Source organism: Castor canadensis, chromosome 5 (genome assembly GCF_047511655.1).
Source record: "Castor canadensis chromosome 5, mCasCan1.hap1v2, whole genome shotgun sequence".
Taxonomy (NCBI): Eukaryota; Metazoa; Chordata; class Mammalia; order Rodentia; family Castoridae; genus Castor; species Castor canadensis.
In genome coordinates this window covers 75,184,324-75,204,274 of record NC_133390.1, presented here as the reverse complement: position 1 = coordinate 75,204,274, position 19,951 = coordinate 75,184,324, and the positions used below count along the sequence as shown (strand labels likewise).

At 46.5% G+C, this 19,951-nt stretch overlaps 1 protein-coding gene and 1 pseudogene across 2 annotated transcripts in view; one reads left to right on the top strand and one right to left on the bottom strand.

Annotated features, from left to right (window-relative positions):
• The first annotated feature begins 373 nt into the window (after positions 1–373).
• Positions 374–19,951, top strand: part of Bdh1 (3-hydroxybutyrate dehydrogenase 1) — a 36,926-nt gene continuing 17,348 nt past the window's right edge. The window contains exons 1-2 of one of the 2 annotated variants that reach the window (XM_074073476.1): positions 374–601; positions 14,122–14,247. In XM_074073476.1, coding sequence (XP_073929577.1) covers positions 14,162–14,247 — 86 coding nt within the window. In that variant the 5' untranslated portion in view covers positions 374–601; positions 14,122–14,161. Of the gene's footprint in view, positions 602–6,330; positions 6,659–14,121; positions 14,248–19,951 lie in introns of those variants that run through there. The other variant, XM_020180973.2, reaches the window with a different exon arrangement.
• LOC109697397 (large ribosomal subunit protein eL33-like) lies at positions 15,600–15,928 on the bottom strand (annotated as a pseudogene).

Here is a 19,951-nt window from a genome sequence, read left to right as displayed (position 1 = left end):
CCTATATTTCAGACATACTCATCCTTGCTTCTGTGGTGACACTCAAAGGCCCCATCTCCTTTGCAGTACAAAGTCCCTTGGCCATTTTGAAATCTTTCTCGGGTCCTGATTCTGGGTCATCCTCAGGGCATACTGGCTATTTCTCATTCTGTTCAGGCCAGTTCCTGTGCTAATGTATACCCACACATACCTGGCAGGGTGGACTCAAGATGGAGTCAGGCAGAATTGTCCTTTGGCATCATTTCATTTATCTGTAAGCTGTAACATCTACCCTTGACCCTCTCACAGGGTCAAACTCACAGACAGTTTAAGCTTAAAATAAACAGTACCAGAGCTGAACTTTGCCTGTTCAATGACAAGCACACACACAAACGTCCAGAACCTCTAATGCTGGATTTTATCATCAGGTGGCTTTAAGTATCACTTGTGTGGGAGAATTTCCCTTCCCAGACAACAGCAAGCACTGAAGAATACACATTACAGCCCAGGAGGGGTTTCCAGGGGCATCTCTGTGCCCTGTCAACTGAGAATTGAGAGGATTCAGTTATTGGCTCGTCACTTTCCTGGAGAGGGTCCTGTGTGCTGACATTGGCTGGCCAAGGTGAGAGGGCTAACCTGGGAGCTGTCAGCAGAAGGCAATGCCTCATGGCTGCGGTAGGCCATGAGTGAATAGGCGTTTGGAAAGAGGTCTTGGCAACCCCCAAATAGAAAGGCAGCAGCTTTGCAATTTGATATACTTTTTGAAAATGTCAAGTTCTGTCCCTGGTAGTAATAAGCAAAGATAAAAAATAATATGCCTTCATTGGGGAAAAAATTGGAAAAAATTAACTGAAATAAGCATTTGAAACTGTTTTTAAAAAGTTATATATATTAAATATTCCTTGAAAAGTAGAGTTTGAGGTTCAGATTTAAGCATTGAGAATCTTGGCCTCTATTTTTGTCATTCAAAGTTTTATGGGCTAGATATGGTGGTGCATACTTGCAATCCCAGTACTCAGGCAGGAAGATAGCAAGTTTGAGGCCACCCTGGGCTACCTAGAAAGACCCTGTCTCAAAAAAAAAAAAAAGAGTTTAAATGGCCAGTTATTTCTCTCCTGGTTGAGAGTATCAGAAATTGGCAACTGGATTAATCACTGAAGGAAATTTCCAGATCACAAAGCTATTCCAGATTCTATTGAATCACCCACAGAAACAATGCCCAACTGGCTATGAAAATTCTGTACTCTAAATGTCTTTTCAACTGGAATTGCAAGACTAGAGATGTAGCTCAGTGGTATAGTGTGTACTCAGCATGCATGAGGCTCTGGGTTCAGTCCCTAGGACCACCAAAATCATTTATTCCCAGTTATATGTGTGTGTGTGTGTGTGTGTGTAATTATTTTCAAAGAGAACCTCAGGATGTGTTTGCAGACAAATCTTTGGAGTAGGACAGATTTGGGCCGGGTCTGCCCTCTGCCGCTTCCTAGTTGTGTTTCTGTGGACAACTTATTTGACCTCTCTGGGCCTCAACTTCATCAGTTGTAAAATGAAAAATATCTTAGGTTGCTTTCAGGATAGTTGTAATGTTAAGTAAAATACTGCCCAGAAGACACATGGTGCAATGTTAGCAATTAATGATCGGTCATTCGTTACTAAGTTGTATTATTGGAAACTCCTCACTGGCTTATGGTTGCATTCCATGAATACAGCACCTGCTTAGGATTTAATAAGGACTCAGTCAATGCAAACTGACTGAAGGAAGGAGGAATTTTATGGGTGGGATGAACAGAAATGGAGCCACCGTTGTTTTTATTTTTTTACCTCCCCCTACTAGTTCCTCTTCAAAGATCCCAGTTTAGCTGAGCATGGTGGTACACACCTGTAATTCCAGCACTTGGGAGGCTGAGGCAGCAAATCTCAAGTTGGAGGCCAGACAAGGCTACACAGTGAGATCTTGTCTCAAAAAAAATTTTTACTTAAATTTAAATTTCTATACTACTCATCCCCACATACAAACCTTTGTGGCTGAGGTACACATTTTAATGAAATATGTTAGAGTCAAGAGACAGAAAAGAACTGTGCGTGGTGGCTCATGTCTGCAATCTTAGCTTCTCAGGAGGCAGAGATCAGGAGGATAGAGGTCCGAAGCCAGCCTGGAGAAAAAGTTAGTGAGACTGCATCTCAACAGATGAAAGCCGCAAGTGGAGGCACGCACCTGTCATCTCAGCTACACAAGAAGTATAAATAGGAACGTTGAAGTCCAGGTCAACCCAGGCATGTAAAACTGAAAAATAACTAAAGCAAAAATGGGCTGGGGGCGTGGATCAAATGTCACAACATGCGCCTAGCAAGCCCAAGGCCCTGAGTTCAAACCCCAAAAGAGAGATAGAGAGAGAAACAGACAGACAGAAAGGGGTGAGTGGTGCCTGTCCTGCTCTTGTCCCCTTTTCTAAGTCAAGCACTGGATTACTTGCTTATCCATTGCAGGGAGGAGGCAGCTCCTCTGGTTCTCGTTCATCTGCAGAATTTAGCACTGCAGTCACGTTAAGATCAAGCCTTGAGGGCTGCTTAGCACCACACTTCCTTTTAGAAGCAGCACAGAATAACACACTAGCCTTCTTCTTTTCTTTCACTATCAATTATAGAAAAAAAACCTACTTGATACTTGTTAAAGTCAGTAGATTAAGGATATAATTTCTAGCAAGGAAAAAAAATTTTAAAGAAAATTCAATGGCATCAAAACATAGAAAGCCTGTGGGATCTGGGTTGTGACTAGGATCATTATTGTCTGCACCCAGGAGATTTCAGGAGGCTCCACGCACTCGGCTCTGTGAGGACTTGGAAACCTCCAAGTCCCTGCTGGCCAAGGGCAGGGTTTAATCTACACTGACCAGCTTCTACACTCAACACTGCCCGCAGCCACCTGAGGCCTTCAGGGTGGGGCAGGGCCAGATCTAGCAGGGGCAGGGCTGGAAGGTGAGGGAATGATTAACGCGAGCTGGTGTGGGAAGGGTGTGAGGTAGGAGGCCCTGAGAAGCTGATTGCACAGGGCGGGGTCTCTGTGCTGCTGCGTTTTGAGACTCTTTCAAGATGCTGCTCTTCTACCCAGCCTCTCCCGAGCCCCCGGCAGGAATCTGATTGCACTGCGAGTCCCTGTCAGAATGCTTACCGGACATCTGACGCACATGTCACCCCCTGGGATGGCCAACCTTCCTTGGTGATTTGTAACAGCGCCCTCTAGGTGTGGAGGTGAAATGCGCCTGAGACCTTGAATCTAGGCAGAGGAGCAGAGGGGAGAGAGACAGAACCCTGGCATGTGTCCTGTTGGGAGTGGCCTGGTTCTCACAGACTCTGCCTTGGGTGCTCAACCTCACAGTTGAGGTTTTGCCTGTTCAAGTCAGAAGCCAGAGGCTTAGGGGAAGGGAAAGAACAGCTTTGTGTGACTCTCACCTAGTCCCAACCTTCAGCGAGCCTTTTCTGCTGGGAGGCTCTGATATTTCCTGCCTGTCTCTGGGAGTTTAGTGGTGATGCCCTAGAAAGCAGGGCCTTTGGGAAATAAAGGAGGAAAAGCTGAAACCAAACAAACGGATTAGCAGGGTTCATTAGCAGGTCTGGGAAGGGTCTGGTGAACAAGGCCTGCTAGGGGTGCTGAGATGCCTCTTTTGGGTTAACCATTGCCTTCATCTGGGCTCCTCCCGCCCGCACACACACACACACACAAAGCAGAGCCTGCACAAGGACTTGCTTGCATACAGGCTGCTTATTCTGTGAACGATTCCGTTTTGTGCGGTTAAAACAGGAGATGATGAAAATATGTTTTCACCAGTCACATGGCTTATTGTTTCCTTTTTCTTTTTCACAATAAAAAAGGGGAGAAAAGTGCAAGCAAATCTCACAGGGAATACACTCGATAGGCAAGGTATGTTAGCCACATAGTGAGTGCCACTTTCGTTTTGAATCCAATTATGAAAGTGTAGCCCCTCAGGATGAAAGCAGACCTCTGTGGATCGAAAGTCTAATCAGAGTTTGAGGTATACTTTCCTCTGAGAGCTTCTTACTGGAGACTTTTGGTGTCATGGAAGATAAAAAGAATTTACCAAGGCAAGCAGGTAGGAGAAGCAAGAAGTTTAGCAGGACACGAGAAGCAGCAGGCATCCAAGCACAAGGGATGCGCTGTGCTGATGTGAGGGTTAGAGCAGGTTGATTTACGTAGCACAAAGTGAAAGCAAGGCAAAAGTGTGCCCTCCGGTGGCAGTGGGGCAGACACAAGAAGGCTGCACTGAAGGTCCCAAGACCTCAAGATCTTACTGCCATTTGTAGAGATGGGGTTGTCAGTCCTGGAAAACTGGGTTATGTGTCTTTAACTGTCAGAGACTGGGCTGTGTGTCAGCAGCTCCTCCTCTATGTCAGGTGGGGGGGGCTTTTGGCCTTGGATGGTCACAGTGTGGCTGTTATTTTTTTTGGGCTCCAGGATCTGCAGGTCGCAAGACCCCGCTGAATGTCAAAGCCATTCTGTTAATGTCAGCAGTCTAGGATGTGATTTCTTATCAACACTCAAGTCATAGTTCTCAGCCATCAGGTTTCCAACTCCCTGCCTAGCCCCCATCAGGAGAGATGGCTTGGTCCATGGTTCAGAGATGGGTGAAGGCATGCAAGGGCCCTGCCCACTACAGGGCAGTGTGGGACTTGGTGGGTGAGGCTTCCCAGCATAGGTGAAGGCTGATAAATGAGTGCCCCTGAATAGCCTAATCTCTCAAAATGGGTCAAAATTTTGGGGGTTTATGTGACTTGAAATCCAGTAGTTGAGGTCAACAACTCACATATGGGGTTGATAAGGTGTGACAGTATTCTCTTGGGAGGAGGGATGACACTGCACGCATGTTCTTATTACAGCAAAACTTGGCTCACCTAGCCAACTATGTTAGCGTTAGGAATCGTTTCAAAGCTACATCCTAAGGAAAAGGAGTGGAGGACTGGAAAGAGTCAGATAGGGGATGAGGGAACAAGAAAGGCAAGTCAAGGGTGTGTTACTGAGTTGGTCAAGCCACTGCTATGGCCCCCTGGGCACTATTATTTTAGGAAGTGTACCTAAGGCACCTCAGAATCTCAGATGGAAGAATGGAAGAGTGACTTATTTGTCCACTGCCGGGCTGCTATTGGTCAAAGGTCATCCCAGAGAAGTATTAGTTCCTTTGCATTTCTGGGCTTACTCAGGAGTACTAGAGTGCAGTGACAGAGAAACCCTGAAGTAGTGCAATACAGGTACAGCTGAGACAAGGTGTCGTGGGGTTACACCTGAATGCAGCTGATTGTGCAGCAAAGCTGGGCTGGGAAGATGTGAACCAGCCCACAGGAGGTGTCTGATCTAACCACAAAGAAGCCAACTGTCCTTTCCTTGACTTCTATAAATAGAACTACAGTTCCACTTAATTGCTAGTCCAAAGCTAGAATCTAAGGTTTTCCTAGGTGGATTAACTCTTCCTTTAACTGCTTTCCAGCAATGCATAATCTGCAAAGTGTAACCTGGTGGTTTAGTACAGTGATTTACTGTCATCACAATGGCATCATGCACTGAGTAACTATTATGAACTGGCATCACTGAACCAAGGACTCTGGCTTGAGTCTGTGAAATGGGTACAGAAAACCAAGTACATCCTCTTTCGTGATTCTCCCGGTCTTCGAGGCTCTAGGTTTCAGGAAGTGGACATAAAGAGGGAAGACAAACCCCCAGGAAACTTCTGCAGCCAAATTGACAGGTTTAAAGCTCACCCCTCCCCCCACGCGGGTAGTGTCCTGTTTTCATCTACCTAATTCCTTTCCATCCCGTCCTTCTGTAATTTTCCTAAACACACCTCTAACTGGCTCTGGTTATTTTCGCTTCTCAGTCTGTTTCTTATCCTGGAAATGGGTGTCTTGGGGTAGTGGAGTGGGTGGGGAACATGATCTATGACTAATTGCCCTCAGATGTTCTATTGTTGAAAGCACTGAGTGAAAAGCTGCCCATTCTTATTTTTAAACACTGTCGGGAGCAAATGTTTAATAGGTCATCTGATCAAATGAAATTTTTAAAAATCAACCAACCAACCAGCCATCCCTGAGGATCTTTAAAGACAGCAAACACATAAAGGACCTAGAAGGAGCCTGGTCCTCACGAGTCTCCTCACTTCCTGGAGCTGCACCTTCTCCCGGTCCGTAGCCTGGGAGCGGTGCGGTGCGGGGCGCCGACACCTCCCAGCACCCTCTGCCTTCCCCCGCCCCCACCCTAGTCCAGGAAGGCGGTGGCAGTGGAGATTCTGCACCCGGCTTGGGTCGAGACAGATGAGCGGGGGAGAGTTCACCTCCAGCTAGGCGCCTAGCGATTGGGGCACCCTCAGCGGGAACTGTGCCAGGGCTGGCGCTGGAGGGCAAAGGAGGCGGCCCGGGAGCACTCCCCGCCCCCACGTTGCTGCCGTCGGGCCCCGCCCGGCGTAGCCTAACGCGCACATAGAAGTGTGTGGGCGCATCCGGGTGCCAGAAGTAGGAGGCCGCAGTTTTAGGGGTCGTTGAGGGGCTTCGAAAAGGAAACGGTGGCAGCGCCCTCGCTCTGAGCCAGGAGCGCGAGTATTTGCGCCGCACCGGGTTAAGGCGAGCGTAGCAGCCGAGGCCTCTGCAGCGGAGCCCCCCGGCCCACTGGTTTGGGGTAAGAGGAGGGTCTGCTTCTCTGAGGCTCGGGAGGGATGCGCCAACGCCCTCGTCTCGGTTTGGTTTGGTCTTGCCCCGTCATGGAGCCCGATCCCCGGGATGCGGGTGAGGAAGGGGCATCGCGTCCTGGGACCAGCCCTGGGGCCGCGGACGAGCAAGAATAGGAAGATAGATTTATTTCTCCAGACCCGTCTCAGCCCCAGGTGGTCCTCACCGGTCACTCTCTCGGTTCCCCCGTCCGCATTTCAGGGGGCAAGGTCGGGCTTTGTGAATAAGGTGCTCAGCAGGAGGCCCTCAGGTGAAACTCTCGGGACTCGTGGATCTCAGATGGCGCAATTTTACGGAAGAAAACCGAGGCCTCAAGAAGGGAGGACCTGGCCCAAGGTCACATCGTAATCACAAAGGCTGAGCCAGGTTCAAAACCAGTAGTCGTGCCTTCCAGTCTAAGGCACTAGACATGCTCCGTTCCCAACCTATCTCCCGGATCCTGCCCCGCGACCCTCCTCATCCTCCTCCCCTTCTTGGGGACTTGGGGAATGCCTCCTCCCCGCCCTCCAGAAGGATGCTGGACAGAGGTCAGGCCACGACTCCTGCATCAGGAGAGCTCGAGCCGAACCGGCTGTTGCAGGAGACCTTATGAGCCGTAGGGCTAGGGAAGGAGGAGGACCGGACAAGTGTGGGGGGCCTCGGGGACGCAGGGGTGGTGAGTGGGCCCGGGCCAGGCCCGCAGCCACAGAGGCGCAGAGACTGGAGGACGGCGCCTCTTTGTCTGGGTGGTGCCGCCTCAGCCAATGGGAGCGCGGCCCTGGCCGAGCCCCTTCGGTCCCCGCCCCCCTGCTGGCAGGAAGGACCGCGGCGCTGGGATTGGCTGCGCGGTCCGCGGGCGCGCCGTGGAGTGGGCCGGCGCCTGCGCGTCTTGGGCGTCCGGGCTCCGCTTGCGTGCCGGGGCCCGCCGAGACCGCGTGGGTCTGAGCAACCCGGATGGGGCCCCTGCTGTCCTCGCGCCTTGCTGCGCGCGGCCGCCTCGGGGCTGCGCCCTGCAGGAGGAGGCGGTGCTGAACGCTGCGCGTGTTTTTCCAGCCAGTCGGCCAAAGTCTGCCCGTGGTCAGCCGATGCAGAGTCACTGTCTAGCCCTGTCGTTCCTCCTCTAAGGGGTTGTTGCAGAGGCGCGTACTTCATTGCTGAAGGCCTCCTGCAAGGCCTTCTCCTGCCAGGATCCTTTGGGACGCGGCAAATGCCGTCAGACCCGCCTTACACAGACATATATACATACCCCTGGCAGGCAAGGAAGCTGAACTTGGAAATTTGTGTAGTTTTTGTGTTCGCTCAGTATAAATCTGCAGAGCCAGAAGTCAGTGTTTCACGTGGGTCCCGTCCGAGGGGTGCTCACAGTGCCGCTGGGGATTGGTAGTTGGATAGGGTTTGAGTGGTAATGAACAGAAATACCTCCAGATACCCTCACTAGGTGAGTGCTGTCACAGAGGCGCAGGAGGAAGAACGGGCTGGGGGGGGGTTGATTTAGGAGATTAGAAAAGGCAGGTGTTATCTGTACCAGTTAGGTCTTAGATGTACAAGTCGGATTTGGTAGAGGATGAGTAAGGCATGGAATCAGGTACAGGGCTTGTTGAGGGATAGTGTAGCAAATGATTTAATAAGAGTAGATGAGCCGGTTAAAGTGGCCTGTAATCCTAGTACTCAGGAGATGGAGGCAGGAAGATCGTGAGTTGGAGGCTAGCCTGGACTACATAGCAAGAACCCATCTAAAGAAAGAGAGGGAGAGGGAGAAGGAGAAAGGATGATTTGGAGAGGCCAGGTGAGGAATAGGAACAGCTGGGGTGGTCTGGTTTGAAATGTAAAAACCTAGGAGCAGAATGGCTCCCTAATCCATCAGTTACAGTATTATTTTCTTTACATGTATGCCAAAACTGTTGGAAACATCTTTGATTCTTCTTTCACACCCCACATTCCGTCTGTTGATAAATGGTAGTGGGCTTTACCTTCAACATAAAGCCAAATTCTGACCAAGGCTAATCACCTTCATAGTTTCCATCTGGGCAGGCAGCCTTTGTGTCCCTCTCCACAGCATGCCTTTTCATAATTTCACAGGAGTTACGCAGTGCCCAACCTGTGTGGCCCTGTCACTAACACATCTTCTAATTGGTCTCCTTGCTTCTGCTTTTGTCCAGTGAGTGTTAGTTATTGAAATGTAAGCCTAATCATGACACTCCTCTGTGTAAAACTTTGTTAATTCAAATATGTGTCTGTCACATGCAGAGCACTGGTATAGGTGTTGGAGACAAAACAGTGAACAAAACCCACAAAAATCCCTGTTCTTAATGGACTTGAACTGAAAGACAGCAAATAATATTAATAAGTAGAATATGTAGAATGTTATAATGTGGTCAGTGCTGAGGAGGAAACAAAAAAATAGAATCCAGGAAGGGGATAAAAAGAAAATGTCGAGTAGGGGTGGGTTGGTGGGATGTTCAGGACACGTCTGAGTAGACATTTGAGTTAAAAGGCTGAAGAGAGAGAATGAGCCTTGAGGATTATGGATGAAGTGTGCTTCAGGTAGAGGGGACAGTAAGGGCAAAGACCCTGAAGCGGGAGCTGGCCTGAAATGTTCCAAAGACAGCAAGAAGACTACTATGAGGAGGTGCGGTGAACAGGGGGATCGGGGAGGATGAAGTTAGAGAGATGGGTCTAGGTCATGAATGGCCTTGTATGTGGGGCAATCCAGAAGACAGACTTTGGCTTTACTCTGACAGGAGTTTGGTGCAGGAGTGACATGGTGTGATGTGTATTTTCCAGGATCACACAGGCTGTGTTGAGCAGGCTGCATGGAGACTGGTAGAAGCAGGGAGCCAAGTTGGAGGCTATTGCAATAATCCTGGCAAGAAGGGATGAAGGCTTAGATTATGGCGATAGCAAAGGGTCCTGGATGTATTGTGAAGGGATGGGATTTGCTGACAGCTGGCTGTGGAGTGCACAAGAAAGAACAAGATGGATTTAGAGGACCAGGTTTGCAGAGAAATAGCAAAAGCTCCGTTGAGACAGGTTAAATTTGGGATACCTGTTAAACCTTCAAAGGTACAGTTGTATATCTAAGTCTGGAGTTTTGCAGAAGGCCAGGCTGGAGATTGACAGTTTGGAGTTGGAGGCATGTGAATCTCATTAAAGCTGTGAGTGTTCACCATGGTCTGTTCTCAAACACACCTGGATTGGAGGCCTGAGACAGCAGTTTTGGAGGTCTCACTTGACTTTGGTAGGCAAATTCTGTTCTCCTAGAAGGGAATGCCCACTTGATTTGGGGTTGTAATTATGACAATTTTGACAGCTCTGGTAAGATTTTCTCTTGGGGAAGGACAGATGAGCAGTGGAGTGGGAGAGGAATGTGTCTTCATTATAAGGTCTAAAGTGAGGTGTTCTCAGAATATGGGGCCAGATTAGGAAATAATAATAATATTCAGCAAACATAATCTACCTTCAGTGTATTTTAGCCGGTATTTTCTAGCTGCAAATGTCAGAAACTTCAAGCTTGCTTAAATAACATAAAGAGCACATTTCTTACAGAGCTGGAGTTCAGGAAGGCAGCTGCTACTGTTGTTTCTCTAGCCATCTGCTACTTTCTGTGTGTGCATCTTACCTCTCTCTCAGTCTCTATCTCTTCCTGGCTTCAGGTCTCTACCCTCAGCAGCCAGATCACATGCGCTCACCCCACAGAGGCCAATTCGCATTTTTTCTCAGTGCCAGGGGACAGAGTGATGGGTTCATCTTGGGTCTGGTATCTCTTATGACTAAGCCCTCCATGGTCAAGGGACAGGCATTCTCACTCTCCAACTCTAGCTGCAGAGGCCAAATCCTGAGGGTGAAGGACAGGCCTGAGAGAAGGCAGAAGGATCAGCTGAGCAGGACAGACCCACTGCAGTGACAATATCTTATGAATTTGGTTCCTTGGAATCAAATCTTTGTGCCCAGTCACCCTAGAACATCTTAAGTTCTCAAGTTTCAAGGCTATGAAGACTGTTCCCCAAAGGTGCTCTGCCCTTTTCCTAGCACCATCCTCACCCATTTCTGTCCCTAAGCCAAAAGGCAAGTGAGTAACTTTGCAAGTTTGAGAACTCTGTTCTTTTACAGAGAGTGGCCAGCAGGAGGCATTAAGATGGCAAATGGCAGCTGGGAAGAGGCCTTGGGAATTACCAGCCCCTATACCAGGAGTAAAAATAGCAATGTGTTTCAGAAACTTAAAAAAAAGAAGAGGCTGGGTGTATATGTAGTACAGCTCAGTGATAAAACATGAGCTTAGCATACCTGAAGCCCTGGGTTTATCCCTGGCACCAAAACCCAAAACAGCAACAAAAATAAGGAGAAGGAAGGAAGGAAAGGAAAATATAAATTTCTACCATTCTGCATGTGAGAGAGTGCCCTGTGAAGTACTTTGACTCTAGTACTTTACATATTGCTAACTCAAGGTTAACAAAGCTCAAAGCAAACCTTTATTCGGAGAGTATATCGAAGCACTTTCTGTCACAGGCATGGAGCCAAAGGGATGGAAAAGACTTTGAGTACAGACAACTATGTTTGAAATCACCCAGTGGTGGTGACTGTATTCCTGGCGGAGGAGGTAGATATGTGTGCTCAGCCACTGGGCAGTACATGGCACCTGGGTGAAGAGTCAGAGCCAACCTGGGCCTGAACCTTCCAGAAAGGGCCAGTCTGGGCTCTGTCCTGCTGCTGCCTACAGACTCTTGCCTTGGAAACTTCAGTTCAGGCCACAGGCTGCCTTCCCACCCCCAGGGGGCCTTGAGTAGCTCTCTCAGCTCATCTCCACAAAGGCTCACTGGGTGCCTCCTTTGTGTCAGGCTTGCTTTGGGCACCAAGGATTCAGTGGTGAGCAAGATAGTCAAGGCTCCTGTCCTCACAACCTTATGTCTAGTAGCAGAAGTAAATAACCAAGATAATTTTAGGGCCAAGATAGGTGCTATGGAAAGTAATCCTACAGAGTGCCAGGCTCTGCATTGTATGGAGAGCTACTTAGTAAGGGAAATGTCTTAGTCTGTTTTCTGTTGCTCTAATAGAATATCCAAGACAGGATAACTTATGAAGAGACGAGGTTCATTTTGGCTCACGGTTCTGGAGGCTGGAAAGTCCAAGGGCCTGGCACCTGGCATTGTCTCAGCTTCTGATGAGGGCCTCATTGCTGCTTCATAGTGTGCAGAAAGGGAAGCTGGCATGTGTGGAAGAGGCAAAACACAAGGAGCAGGTTTGCTTTATAGCAACCTGTTCTTGTGGTAACTCATCTGGTCTCAGGAGAGTGAGATCTCACTGAAGAAAGGCATTGGTTCCTCTTAATGACATAATCACCTCTTTTTTTGATGGGTGGGGGTATACAGAGTCATGCTATATAACCCAGGTTGCCCTCAAACTCATGGTCTACCTGTCTCAAACTCCTGAGTTCTGGGATTATAGGTGTGTGCTGCTGACTCCTAATCACCTCTTAAAGACCCTTTGTCCTAACACTACCACAATGACAATTAGATTTCAACATGAGGGGCTGGAGGTGTAGGTCAGTGGTAGAGCATATGCCTAACATACTTGGAGCCCTAGGTTCCATCCCTAGCACCACACACATATACACACACACAAGTTTCAACATGGATGTTAGAGGGGCAAACCATATTCAAAGCAAAGGCAGTCACTCTGAAGACTGAGTGGTCAGAAGGACAGGGGTCAGGGCTGTGAGGCAGGAGAAAGCTGGCATATACAAGAAACTTTTAGAAGGTGAGTGTTGGCTACAGTATGGTGAGAAAGGGAGGTAGAGGCCAGCAGTAGCAGGCCTGAAAAGAAAGCTTTAAGCAAAGGAGCTGTAGAACCTGCCAGGTGTTACAAAGATCTTTCTGGCAGCAGCACATAGAATGGACTGTGGCAAGTAGGTTCAAGAGCACTAGCAGAAGTCCACTGCAAAGTTCCAGAAAGATAGCTTACACCAGAGCCCTGCTTGTTCTCCTTTCCTAAGAATTACACAGACCTCACACTTACCACCTGCTTTGTGCAGTGAACGTTGCTGTGCTGGTGAACTGATTACTGACTGCAATGGTTTGGGTGTGGTTTGAGCTTGTCCTCTCAGGGTTCATGTATTAAAATTTAACCCCCATCATGAAACATTAAAAGGGTGGAAATTTCACTATGGTGTTTAGAGGTTAGGACCTTTGGGAAGTGATTAGGATTATATAAGGTTAGTGGGGTGGGGCCCCATGACTGAACCTTGATGACTTTATAAGAAAAGGGAGAAAGACCAGAAAAAATACTCACACACTCCCTGTCTCTTGCTTTGTCACCTTGGGACACTGCCAGCAAGAAGGCCATTACTAAATGTCGGCCTTTGACTTTGAACCAGAACAGTGAGCCAAGATAAACCTCTTTTGTTTATAAATTACCCAGCCTTAGATCTTTCATTGTAGTAACAAAACTGACCTATTGGCTGAGATGACTGGTTATCGGTTAGGCTTGGGATGGGCTGGGGAGGAGCTGCCTCCTAGGCAAGATCTTGTTACTGACAAGAGCAGTATGATAAACTACAGGTAGGTGTGCAATGGAGAGGCTAGAATACATTGCCAGTCTCTAGCTGCCTTGGTCACTTCCCTCCTGACTTCCCCTTCCTACCCTTTGGGCAGCAGATATCACTGTTAACCAAAATGGGAAGGCAACTAGTGTGCATGCTGATCAACAGTTACTAATGTACAACTAGTCATGGTACTAAGAAGTAGCCTTAAGCTGACACCAAGCGACATGTGATCTTGTTGCAACAGGTTGATTTAACCTTGAACGAGGAGGAATGGGGGAGAGTATGTGTTTTAAAGAGTTTCATTTAGTGGCTTCAGACACCTTGCTATAATGAGTTATTAATGAATTCAGCTTCGAACCTCATGTTTGTTGGGATGGGGAAGTCTGGGGGAGCACTGAGCCAAATGGTATGTGATGTGGGGCTGCAAACACTGTGTGCAGAGGCATGTGGGCACACTGTGAGTGAGGCCGATGTCCTGGTCACCTCAGATGGGTGTCTCCTAAATGTAGAAGCCTGGACACGGGAACAGGATGAATTGAGTCAGCATCCCTGAGGATAGGTCCCTGGTTGTCCTGGTGGTTGCCATGTAGCCTGATTTGAGGATCAATGGTCTAGTTCAACGTTCTCAGGTTACAAGTGGTGATAACTCATCCAAGTTTACCCAGTGAGTTGATGGCACAACCACAGCCAGAATTTCCTAGCTTCTGACTTTCTTTCATTTGAGGCTATAGCTTAGGGGGAGGCTTAGGAGGGGCCTGCCTGGTACCAGGACCAGGTCTAGGTCAGGTAGACCCAGCCATTTGACTTCAACAACCTGGAAAAAAAAATGGCCATTCCTAACTAAATCCCTGAAGACAACAAGGTCATACTGAGTAAGGGTGCATTTTGTGTTTCAGAATTCCCAGAAGGAAGCAGACCATTCTGCCACTTGTTGCCATGATGTTGGTCACACGCCTCTCCAGACCCCTGTCACAGCTCCCAGGAAAAGCCCTCAGTGTCTATGATAGAGAAAATGGAACACGGTAAGCAACTAAGGGTGGATATGACTCAGGTCCTGACTATCAAAGATTTCTCAGTACCTGCCAGGTCCCAGCAAAGGAAGCCTGGTGGTATCCTCAGAAGACCACACCATCACCGGGTTCACAGAGCAAAGAATAGCTTTCATGACTGCTTTTAAAAACCCTTCTTATTTTGAAATAAGTTTAGAATCCCAAAATTGCAAAATTTTGAAGAAAGGATTCCCAGATCTGCTTTACCTAACTTTCCCAAATGTTTACATCTTACAAAACCATAGTGTCATGATCAAAATCAGGAAATTCCCGTTGATATAATATTGTTAACTAATTACAGACTTTAGTTTCACCCAGTGGCCCACCAATAGATCTTTTTCTGGTCCAGGATACGATTCAGAATCCACATTGCATTTAATCGACATGCCTCTTTAGTTTCTTACTATTGGGAATAGTTCTTTGGCCTTTTGCATTCATGACCTTGACTCTGAGGACTGCTGGCTGAAAAGTGGTTCTCAGTCTGGGTTTGTGTGGTGTTTCCTAGTATTTAGATCCAGGTGTGCGTGTTTGGCAGGCAGCCTGTGGAAATGAGGCATGCCCTTCTCTGCACATGACACCCAGGGACATGTGACATCAGGGCACATGACGTTCACATGGCTCATTTCTTTGTTCTTTTCACATTTTACACATGAAACTGGCTAATTAAAATGTCCTGAGACTTCATTGAGCTGTTGGGTGATTCAGAAGCATTAAATAAGTTTTTTAAAATTAAATAGGTTTTTTAGGGGGTGAGGGACAAGGGAGACAGAGTCTCACTTTTACCCAAGCTGGTCTGGAACTCCTGGGCTCAGCTTCCCAGCACCTGGGACTGTGGGTATACTCACCACCCTTAACTAGGTCTTCTTTGAGAGCTCTGAAATTGCCTTTTCAGAAGGCATTCAGTGTGCACTGCTACTGTGTTTTCCTCTTGAACAAGGGAAAAAAGTGGATATACCTGTCTCATTCTGTCATATTGAGAGGAGTGAATCTGAATGTCAGGTTAAACTCAAAGTCCTAGCAGCTAGAAAGCTGATATTTTCTATGCCAGTAAATATCTTTAGAAGAACATATATTTAGATTTTTTACTACACTTGCTCAAACACATTTGTACGGGATCCAGAGCAGAGGCTCAGCTTGGAGATGGGACTTCAATGTCCTGAGGTCACCATGTGAGAGGAGTTTAAAAGGACCCTCCTTGAAGAACAGGGGTCACTGTATCCAACACGGCACTGAGCCTGGCTTCTGAACGGCTTTGGAAGAAGGGTCTCTGCATTTTTTTTTTCTCTTTTTACAAGTCTACTTTTATTTGTTTACTTTCCATTAGTTTAAATCCTTGAGGGGTACCACATCACAGGGATTTGTGTCCTTAGGTCTAAGCAGGAAGGTTGCTTTGGAATATAGTAGGACCCATGCCACTGTTTGCATGGTATGAGTCACCTCTCCAGATGATTCTGGTTTTGTTCCGTTTGCTGCCTAGAGTCACCCTGTGGTTTTCTGCTTTGTACACATAACATATCTCTTGCCCAAGTAGAATTCCACTTCATGTTGGGCATAAACACTTTTATTTTAGGAAGAGCCATGTGCTCCCTTTGATTCTGGAGACCCTGCTCTTTAAGCCAGCAAAAAAGGGCTTGCATCACAAGCTTCCACGCATACTTGCCTTTTAGAGTCCTGTTCTCAACAGGTCTGGCGCTGGGCGTTTGAACACCTTCAGTACCATAGCTCCTCTATCCTGTCCTCCCTCTCTCTGGAATCTGTAGACATTGCTGCCTGGCAGAGTTTCCTCACTGGTACCTTACTGAGGGGTATGATCAACCTACCCAGCTATTTGCCACCCTCCATTTTTTTTTAAGTAAGTGATTCATATGAACAGGAAAATCTGTCTCTCAAAGGTGGCTTTTAGAGATTGCTGGAATTTTTTTTTATAGAGGAGAAAATGATCCCAAAGGAAGTTAAAATAGTTTTACAAAGGTTCTGTCCTCAATTTAAAGTGAAGCCAGGCATTAATTAGGCTTCTGGCTCATTTGAGGGAAAAGAAAAATCTGTCTCTGGGACCTTCTGAATGATGTAGATGGATTGAAGAATACCCTGGTATGTCAGGGAGCATGGAGGTTGGGTGGGGTTGGCCAGAGCTGAGTCAGAATGCATTAAATATCCTCATGGTGAAGCATCAGCAGAGGCCCAGGAGGGAGAACCAAGTTTGGGAGGAGGCTGGCACCAAGGATAATCACTGTCTTGATCATTTTGCTTAAATCTCGATTGCAAAGGGTCTCACACAACACAGCAGCCCCTACCTGTCTGTGGGTGAATCATGCTGACCTCATAGCATTCTGGTCACCTGCCAGCCTCTATGCAGTTGAATATGTCCAGTGGTGGGGACAGCAGGTCTCCTGTCTTTGGGCAGCACTGTTACAGTCCTTCATAATAAGCAGAAGTCTTTTCTCCTGTAATGCCTTCTTCTTCCTGGGTCTGCCTCTGTATTCACACTGGACAAGCTCATCCTTCCCTCCCCAGGGACACCAAGCCACCTAATACCCGCTCACTCATCTTCTCTTATTCATCCACATGTTTTTCCATCACTTTTCTTCCTTGGATTTGCCTACCCAGCATTCAGACCTCCCTCCTGAGTGATCTCCATTTGACCTGTATTCCTTCTTAAAATGTGGTGCCTAAGCAGGACCCCCACCACTGGCCACAGCTTCGGAGCAGGAGTCACCCAGGACACATACCTCTGTGTAGAAAAGCCTCCTGAGAGTGGCCAGCTATGGCCTCCCACCCTTTCCTTGATGTCTGACAATCTGCTGTACCTGCTGGCTTCACGTAGTCTTCAGATTTTGGATTTGGCACCCTTGGGGCAGGTGGCTTATGCATGCATTCTCCACACAGGACACTACCACCTGTGTCCTGGTTGCACACATTAGGCCTCTGCTCTATCAGCCCAGGAGTGGCACATACCAGTCAAGTGTGCCTGACCCAGGCAGCAAGGAGAAAGGCTCTGACCTCCTTTCTTGGGTTCCTCCTGTCCAACCTGGGCTCTTACAGCTTCTTTTGGCAGCCACATCACACTTGTGATATATGAAGAAAAACTTCTTACCCAGATGCTGTTGTGAGACCATATTTCTCTGACGCTACACATGCCACTCTGTGTCCTTCCTAAACCCTATCCTTTTGGATTCAGCCTGTCATATTGACTCATGGCGTCTGTCAGCAGAAAGCTGGGCTATTGATAATTATTGCTGATTTGTGATGGAAGTGGTGAAGAGTATACATAGAATAAATCCTGTTGTGTCGGTGTGCAGTTTGTTGGGATAAAATGTCAGTTTCTTTCAGTTTAACTTGAAGGTTTCTAATTAGGTTCAGAATATATTTTTGGCAGATTCCTCTATCAATTCTAAACAATAGAAAAAAATAACAAAGAATTATCTTGACCTGCTGTTACCAGAATTTGAGAAAAAGTCACTATTTAGCCATTACACTCCTGCTTTTAGGGGGAAAAATGTTTTTCTCCCTTGGAAGAGTTAGCAATTGAGTGTTTAGCTCATGACTTACATGTAATTTACAGGCAGCTCTATTGCTGTTTGAAGTGATTATTTTCCTAACAAAGGTTTTGGCTTGTTGTTTTTGTTTTTGTTTTTTTCTGATCGATTATATAGTGGACAACATTAGTGAGTAGGCAAGAGGCTATTTGGTGGGCATAGGTATACACTTAGAGAAGTGGCATGGTGTATTTCACGGAAGAAACTTCATTAGAAGTAACTCAAAGTCTATTGTGAAGTAGGATTTGAATAGCATATACACTCCTGTTTGCTGAAATAATTGCAATTTACATATACTTGCTTATAAATTTTGTTTCTGTTACCCAAAGATGAGCTCCTAGAATTATGAAGGCCATGCCTGCCACATTCGTAAAACCGTGGTTTCATCCCTGTCCTAAGTTATTAGGACCCTCAGGCTTTGAGAGAAGTCATCTAATGGATAGGAAAGTGGCTGTGGTGGCAGTGATTTAGGCTACCCTGACATCCATATGCAGTAGATGTGAAGTTCTCATGTAAAGCATACCTACTGCTTCCAGAGAATAACCTCTAACCACTTCAGTCCCAAGTATGTGCCCCACTGGGTCACATGGTGGGACTAAAGATTCTCAGATTAGCTCTAAATTCAAGGAATTAGCCCAAATGAATTGAAGGGAGACAAGTCAAGGAGGAAAGATATTGACGACCTTTCTCCTGTTAAAGAGAAATATATGCCCCAGAGGTACTCCAGCACCCTTGGGTTCTGAGTTTTAAATATTGAATATGGATTAGAAGAAAGAGATCAGTTGGTACCTAACTGCAAGAATGTCTATAAGCAAATAGCATCATCTTCTTACATTTTGGTCATCTGAGCTCTGGTTTCAGCGCCTTCAGTCCCACAAGTCCTCCTCTGAGCTTCCTAACCTTGTAAAGCAAGATATAAAGCAATACCAGAGGAGAATAAAGTGCTTTTACTAATAAAAATAAAAGGCTATAAACACAGACTGTTCAGACAAAGAAGAAAGCCACAAAGAAGGCTTTTAAATGTGGCCTGGTGAGTTCTTGGATGCTCTGGGCAAGCACTCTGTCACTGAGCTATATCCTCAGCCTTTGCTCTTTTTGTCTTTTTTTAAATGTAGTACTGGGGACTGAATCCAGGGCCTTGTGCAGTCTAAGCACACGCTTTTCCACTGAACTACAACCTCAGCCCCTGGTTCATTATTTGAAAATTAATGAGTTAAAGAAGAAAATCACATGATCCTGTCTATCAATGTAGAAAAAACAAAATTTAACAGCCATTTATGATTTAAAAAAATAGCATAGAAGGGAACTTCCTGAACTCAATAAATAGCATCTGCGACAGAACCACAGTTAATATCATACTTAATGGTGAGAAACCGATTGCTTTATCCCAAGACAAGAAGCAGGGCAAGGGTGTTTGCTCTGATCACTCTCCCAACATGGTACAAGAAGTTATTGCCAGAGCAATAAGGCAGAAAAAAGGAAACAAGTCATACAGATTGGAAAAAAAAGAAATAAAACTGTTCCTATTTGCAAATTATATGATTATTTACCTAGAAGTTCCCAAGGAATTCACAAAAACTCCCAGAACTAGTGAGTTCAGCAAGGTTAGAGGATATAAGATAACACAAAAAGCAGTTGCATTTCTGTAGCTAACAATGAATATGTGGACATCAAAATTATAATTAGAGAGAGACAGTGAAACAGAGAAGATACTTCAGTATAGATAAACCCAAACGTGTAAGAATTGTCTGCGGAAAACTGTATACCACTTCTGTGCTCAGGAATCAGAACACTCAACAACATGCAAGTGTCATTTTTCCCCAAATTCATTTTACAGGTTTAGCAAAATTTCTATCAAAATCACCAGTAAGATTTGTTTTGTAAAGAAAGTTAAGATTATTCTAAAATTAACATGGAAAGGCAAAGGAAATAGGAAAGTTAATTTTTTTTAGTGCTGGGAATCAAACCCAGGGCCTTGCACACCACCACTGAGTGACATTGTGAGCCCTAGTTAAAATATTTTTCAGAAAGAAAAATGAGGTAGGAATACCATGAAACAGAATAGAGAAACCAGAAACAGAAATATGCCCAACCAGTTTTTGATGAAAGTGCAAAAGTGATTCAATGGAAGGAGGTAACAC